The 7,042-nt window shown below is 35.3% G+C and overlaps 1 protein-coding gene across 1 annotated transcript in view; it reads right to left on the reverse strand.

The window, feature by feature from the left end:
• Positions 1-5,932, reverse strand: part of LOAG_16667 (CBR-HIM-6 protein) — a 7,486-nt gene extending 1,554 nt beyond the window's left edge. Inside the window, exons 1-23 of the mRNA XM_020449317.1 lie at positions 5,744-5,932; positions 5,412-5,606; positions 5,158-5,307; positions 4,838-4,914; positions 4,552-4,654; positions 4,365-4,461; positions 4,256-4,315; positions 3,965-4,108; positions 3,773-3,891; positions 3,527-3,640; positions 3,294-3,439; positions 3,090-3,197; positions 2,799-2,933; positions 2,511-2,656; positions 2,347-2,398; positions 1,978-2,102; positions 1,726-1,844; positions 1,577-1,648; positions 1,370-1,507; positions 1,074-1,280; positions 719-831; positions 557-656; positions 300-456 (exon numbers count right to left, since the gene is read on the reverse strand). Of these exons, the coding sequence (XP_020307177.1) occupies positions 300-456; positions 557-656; positions 719-831; positions 1,074-1,280; positions 1,370-1,507; positions 1,577-1,648; positions 1,726-1,844; positions 1,978-2,102; positions 2,347-2,398; positions 2,511-2,656; positions 2,799-2,933; positions 3,090-3,197; positions 3,294-3,439; positions 3,527-3,640; positions 3,773-3,891; positions 3,965-4,108; positions 4,256-4,315; positions 4,365-4,461; positions 4,552-4,654; positions 4,838-4,914; positions 5,158-5,307; positions 5,412-5,606; positions 5,744-5,863 (2,797 nt within the window). The 5' untranslated portion in view covers positions 5,864-5,932. The remainder of the gene's footprint in view (positions 1-299; positions 457-556; positions 657-718; positions 832-1,073; positions 1,281-1,369; positions 1,508-1,576; positions 1,649-1,725; positions 1,845-1,977; positions 2,103-2,346; positions 2,399-2,510; positions 2,657-2,798; positions 2,934-3,089; positions 3,198-3,293; positions 3,440-3,526; positions 3,641-3,772; positions 3,892-3,964; positions 4,109-4,255; positions 4,316-4,364; positions 4,462-4,551; positions 4,655-4,837; positions 4,915-5,157; positions 5,308-5,411; positions 5,607-5,743) is intronic.
• Between the last annotated feature and the right edge of the window lie 1,110 nt (positions 5,933-7,042).

Raw genomic sequence — 7,042 nt, forward strand, 5'->3', positions numbered from 1 at the left:
AATAATTTGAGTATCCGGTGATTGACAACAGGAAAGAGAAACTGATTCTAACATTCATAGAAAAGATTTTAACCTGTATTTGGGGCAACTGTACCATCTATTTGTACATCCCTGAAACCACCGACGATGTCTTTGCTTGTATTCATATGGTTCAACTGTCGTTTGATTTCATTCTCTTCACGTGCTGCAGTTTAAATGATAACTATTAATTTGAACTATAATCAATCAGAGTAATACACGAAAATTATTTACGAATTACTGTTCACTTTTACTTATTCCAAATTCATAATATAAATTACCGTCGAGTTCATTCCAGTATTCTTTTAACATGCACATGATTTGAGCTCCATATCGTTCAGCTTTTCGCGCGGTCATACTATCAATTTGCAAGAGATCGGAATATGTACGCGGCATCAGTGCTGCTATTTGTTCAATACCTTCGGAATTGATAATGGGCTGAAATAAAAGTTTCGTATTAGAAAAGCATTGCCCTTTTTCCTTCATTTGAAATCTCAAGAATCTTGCAAATATTTGTAATCTTGAAAAGGAGACGAACCAGATAACTACTAAAACCCTCTGTAGATGCAATATCGGAAAATAATCGCAAAAGATCTCTCTTACACTTGCCAAACAAGTCTGCATGCTTCACCATATATCTAAAATTGAAAATTGCTAAGGAAAAACCTATAGAAACGAGCAAATGGAAATCATCACCAACTTTTCCTTCAGAGCTTCCATTTCACTGACACTATTTATCGACATTAATGCTGTTACTTCCATTCCGTGGGAATTCCGACCATCATCTGGCTGATTTGATAAGTGAAGATAGACCTGAAAAGTTCTATAAACACTTCTATTTTGGTTCATGCTTCTCAATAAACTTTAATTAAACTGCAATTTTCTATCCCCTAATTCTTTTTTCCACTTCCTAGCTTTATTACATTTTTTCGGACTTCTTCGGTAAAAGAGTCAGACCCTCACTTAAGATTATATGCTTTCTTCCATAACATTTATCACACATATAGTCTACTAGTGATTTAAAGTAAGATACAAATTAATGTTTTCTTCAGCACCTTCATCCTGCTGCGCCCATTCGCTAATTCTCGACCTAACTCTGTCAGTTCAGCATAAGCAACTGTTGTATCAAATTTCGTATTATAAAGTTGTTCCGTAATAATGCCATCAATTACCAATTTCCTGACAAATCTTGATGCATCCGTTTCTTGCATCCCAACACCACGTCCAAACATTGCATATTTTGTGTGACCCAACCGTACCGCCTATAAACCAGAAACTCAAAGCAAAAGTAAGGAAGAAACTGGGAAATCAGATAGGAACAGAATTACGAATTTTGCACATTTAAACCAACCATATCTGCGAATTTTTTCTGTCCCATACGACCACGATATAAATCGGCGAGGTACTTCAAAGTAACATTATGCATATGCAGCATGCTCTGAGCAACAAGTTTCGCTTCTTCGGTCACATCGTAAACTTTGTATGCGTTCTGAATGTGAGGGATTATCGAAAAAGTTCAACATTTTCAAACATACATTCCGAAAGTTCCAAAAAATACCGCGTTCTTGATTTGTTGAACACAAATATCGCAAGGGGAATTACTTTTACGACAAGCTTCGGCATCATAAACCTGAAAATTTGATGCCTGCTTCAATTACAACACCTCAGAGTTTGACAATCGTGAAGCACTTTAATTTAACAAAATACCTCGCCAAAGTGCTCTACTAGCCATTTCCGCCGGCAAATTGAAACATTTTCACAATATGCTACGATTTCAAGCACACTACTTAGATGCATTGTTCGTACACCTTGGGTGTTATTCTCTCCTAAATTTGTAAATTTACTGTTATAAAGAGATGAGAACAAAAGATACTTGAAACGTAAAACTCGAACTGTGGTAGACTGCAAGCTTTGGATCAAGAAAACCTCATGAATTAGTGCAAAATAAAAATCGAAAACCTTCGATCATCTTTCTGATTCGTACTGAATCATTATAACTGTAAAGGATTGCACAATATGAATTTAAACCATCACGTCCAGCTCGACCGGTCTCCTGATAGTATCCTTCGATTGACTTCGGTATACTGTTAAATAAACAGTAATTAATTCATTTGGACATGCGAATTCATTTCATTTGGGAACTAAGTTTCTGAGAATATAATTTTTTTTCGTTTTTATATTTTTTTTTATTTTTACATTATATTTTCAGAAACTTAATTTCTTAATTTCTGAAAATATAATAGTACCTAAAATGGATAACAAATCGCTTTTTGTTATTCGACAAAATCGCTTTTTGTTAAAACTTAGTTTCTGAAAATATAATAGTACCTAAAATGGATAACAAATCGCACATCTGGTTTGTCGATTCCCATACCAAATGCTGAAATGATCGAAATAAATTAATATAAACGGAAACACAGCTTCTCTCAAAGAGAATCACTCGTTTCAGTGTTTCGGTTGATCCTAGTAACAAAACGGAAGCTGCAAATGACCAATAGTAGCACAAATGACGTTCACTCGATTGTTGATCCATCTCGTTTGCACTTCGAGTCGTTTCTTATCACTTAATCCTGCATGATATACTTCTGAAGACATGGAGTGACTTTCCAACATTTTTGCGACCGATTCACAATCCTTTCTGGAAATAAAGTGTAGACATATATAAATTAATAGAATAGAATATCTACTTGAAAAGACTGTATTTTGAAATCTATTAATAAAAAAGATACGAATGAGTAGACAGCAGGATTTGACAAAAGAAAATACAAGAATAGTGATACCTTGACAGGCAATAAACAATTCCTGATTTGCCTGGATAGAGAATTTTCATACGGTCCATTACCTTCAGCAGTGAACGCGGTCCTTTAGCAATGACATCATACTTCAGATTAGTCCTCACGAAACTACTTATGAACCTAAAATATCTGAAATGATTTGCAGCCTAAATTAAGCCTCAAACATCTATTAAATGACGGAACAGTAATAGTTTCAGTGGCAAAACAAAACGGCAATTAAAGTTTCTCTCATCAAGTATAAAATTTACAATGATTGGGTCTAATTAATCTGCGTACAATTTGCTCTGCTGAATCGCTAAATGAACCCGGGTATCAGTTACAATTTTTGGTGTTGCTGTAGCAGTAAGAGCCATAACTGGTACTACTGGGTTTGTGAACATCCTTCTGAAAAAAGACAGGACGAGTTTTGTTTAAAATAAAATAAATGCGAAATGGTTCATAGAACCGAAGAAATTAAATCGAAATTTCAAATTACTAGACCTCAGGGACTGCAATTTCGTATAATCAGGCCGAAAATCATGACCCCATTGAGAAACGCAATGCGCTTCGTCGACAACAAATCGAGTGAGCAAACCCCTTCGATGTAAAGAATGGAACACGTTATTCAATTTCTCGGAAGCAGCTATCTGAAGTCGAATAAATTTTGTTTTTCTCTCTTAGGTGCTAAGTCCTTGCAAAACTGCGCGAAAAATACTACGAAGCGATTTTCATACCTTTTCAGGCGTCACATAAAGTAATTTTATTTTTGGAGAGTTTTCATTCAGCATGCCATAAATTCGATCAGATTCAGCCTGACTGAGCTCAGATGTTAAAGCATAACAGCAAATCTGCAAAAATTTTTCATCTATTTTACAATTTACGATAAATTTTCTTATCCCCAATTTGTATACCCCGACCTACAAAATTATTTAATAATTATCTAAGATCACTTCATTTACTTTGAAAACTCCGTAACCAACCTCAAGTTCTTTCATTTTCATTTTCTGGTCTTCGATTAGCGACTTGAGAGGAGAAATTACAACCGTAACACCCTCTGACAAAACAGCTGGAAGCTGATAGCAAAGACTTTTTCCAGCTCCTAAAATGAAGTGTTTGAGGAAAACACAAAGCTTCCACAGCAAGTGTAAATGGGAGCAAAAAAGTAAGCAGACCTGTTGGCATGAGGATGAAACAATCATAGCCAAGCAAAGCTGCAATAATAGCATGTTTTTGGCGGTGACGGAACTGGTTGAAACCAAATCTACTTTTCAAGACACGATACATTTCACTACACAACTTCTGTCCCAAATGTCTGGCTAAAAATTGAATTTGCAACATGTTGAAGACATAAGAAGCTCATCAAATCCCACACAACCAAATTTTTATTTGGTTATTTTATTACGTAGTTATCAAGAAATCTTTTCATAATTTTATTGAAAAATGTGTTTTCACTAAAAACTTACTTTCATCTTCGAATTGGTCTCCATCGTCTTGCAAAAAGGCTCGAAACTGACCATGCATATCTGTAAAGACAAAGATGGCTGTATATGCATGAGTAAAGTAAACGCTTACCGTGTCTATGTTTTTCCGAATTACACAACAAAAGATGTGCATCGTCCAGTTCGCTAGTTATATGATAGGTAGAATGAATGTTTTCTTCTGCTTCCATCTGCAATTTTTCCAGGCTGTAATAGTTGGAATCAACGGGCATTTTTGTTTTTTATTGCTAAATAATGTTATTCTCGAGTCATTCACAAACCTTTATATCATTATTGTCCAAATCATTGTCGCAAACATCATTATTATGAAGTATCGTGCGTGGTGCAATTTTAGACTTCGAAAAGATGGAATCAGGCGAGAGTCTTAAAAAATAATCCCAATGAAGAAAGTAAATCTTTAGAAATTTTTTCTTTTTTTGAATTTCACTGAACTCTTTTCCTAAAATATCAAATTAATGCCTGTGATTGGTTCAAATAAAAAAAAAATCCTTAAAAATAACGCCTGTGCGACATTCATTATTTGAGGAAATTTAATGTGAAACATACGTTACCACTTCAACAACGCCTTGTTGCTTACTGTCAATATTTCCGTCATAAGTTAAGAGCTTCTCATTACTCGTTACCTTGAAAAAAATTAAACTTGCAGTTTAAACTAATTGAAATTTTCGAGCATAAAGATTGATAATTAAGCAAAACGGTCAATTGGGATCAAGTTGATATTCAAAATTGATTTATAAGAGACAATACAGTGATGGAAGTAGATGGACTGCTAAGGATGGATAGTGTGAGCCATAGAAAGGAGGGAATTCTAAGTCTAGAAATCAAATTCTGAATTTGGACTGAAGAAAAAAAATCATCCGCGATACTTCATCTACATCCGCATCAAAAAGATCGTTTGGTGAATCATGGAATTCAATTTCTTCATCGTCAACTGAATCATTGAGATAAATCTCATCACATCGCGAAGGATCCGGCATGACTGCCACAACGCTTTCATGGCCAGAACGTCCTTCATTCTACATGAAATGTATAAATAAAATATTGCCACATGAATAGCAATTAAAGAACTACTGTATGCAAATCTCGTGAAAGAACAATAAAGGAATGATGTAGGACCAACTTTAACAACGAAAACACTGGATGATGCAAGTGCAGGGACATGTTCGAGTTCGGTTGCATCCGCAAGTCGTAATAATTCATCGTCATCAAAGTCGTCAGTGACATTCGGGACAATTTTTTCCTTTTGTGGAGTGCATGGCTTTAAGCGAGGTTTGGATGTCGGTGCCATTACTTGTGACTCTTTGTGAAATTGAAACTGTAAGGTATTCGTAAAAGTATTCACCTTGCTGCTAACCAATCAAGAATGATAAAATAAGGCACGTTAAAATGGAAGTGAAAGTGAAAAAAAAAAATGAAGGGGAAGAAAAGATACCAAAGGGGAAGAAAAGATACCATAAACTCGGGGATTACAAAGTTTCCAGAAGGTTTGATAAAGCGGTACTTGCCAAACTGCACCCTTTCACGACATTTCACCGCGTCGTATCTTAATTTCAAGCTCGATCCTTCCAACATTGAATCCAGTCCGCTCAAAACAAATCAATTCCATGTAACGACGAAAAAAACTTCCCGAATTCTCCCGCCATAAACCACTTTTGAAGGGGCTACAAATTTTGGAGCGCTGTGAAAATCATTAAATTTTGATCCGGCCAGTATAGAGTGTGGTTCCTGACCTTTTCTTGACCAGGGACCACTTTGGCTTTTTTATTTGTAGCATAGGACAGCAGGTACAGAAGTACAAGAATAGTAAGTTGTATGGGTTTGAGAATATACGTTGATCAAGACTTTTGACATATTAGTAAACATAGAGTAATATTATAACGAAATAAGAAGGATCATAATTTTTAATATCCTTGTGGTTCAAATTTTAGTGCACGCGGACTACCGACTGGAAACCATTGATATAAAAACAAGAAGTCAATCTGAACAATGATATAATCTACAGCATTAGGACTCGTTTTTACTACTATGCTATTGTGGCAAGAATCTTCTTACAGTAACAAGTAATCTACTGATAGTGCAGAGACGAGTAGATTGTTCGAAGTCAATTCAATGTTTGAAAAAATAAGGAAAAAACAAACAAAACTGTGATCTTGACGAGTGATAAGATTCAGTAAATTCTCGGTTAATGAGATATTGATTTGAAGTCCGCTACCTAACCAAAACTACCATGCTAGCTCTCCTAGATCCTGATGTCCTCGAATTAATCAGCTGAGGGTAGAAATTGATTTCAACGAATAGTGGAAATAACTTGTGTAATTGCATAGGAGAGAATATGAGGGATGTTAATCACTTTACTTTGTCTCTGATGTGAGTTGTGGAATACAGTCCTACCCAATTTTAATTTTAATGGTGCGAGAAATGTACGGCAATTTCACTTTGCTGTTACTATAATAATGACATTATTGGGAAAGAAAAAAATTTTACTTGACAACAGGAAATAATATGCGTATTGTTAGATACTTCTTTACCTCTCTTTCTCCCAAAAGAGAGGGAGCGGTATAAGAGATTTGAGATTTAGCATTTTCCTATGATCATCCCTACTGTCAACATAAAAAAACGTTGAACAATGCATTGATATCATCGAATACTAGCATAATTGGAAATTAGCTTCAGTCTAAGATTCCTTAGGCACCAAACTTTGGGAGTTTCAAATGAATGGACAAATTGGATGACTGCAATTGGACGACATAT

Source organism: Loa loa (genome assembly GCF_000183805.2).
Source record: "Loa loa unplaced genomic scaffold supercont3.12, whole genome shotgun sequence".
NCBI classification, from domain to species: Eukaryota; Metazoa; Nematoda; class Chromadorea; order Rhabditida; family Onchocercidae; genus Loa; species Loa loa.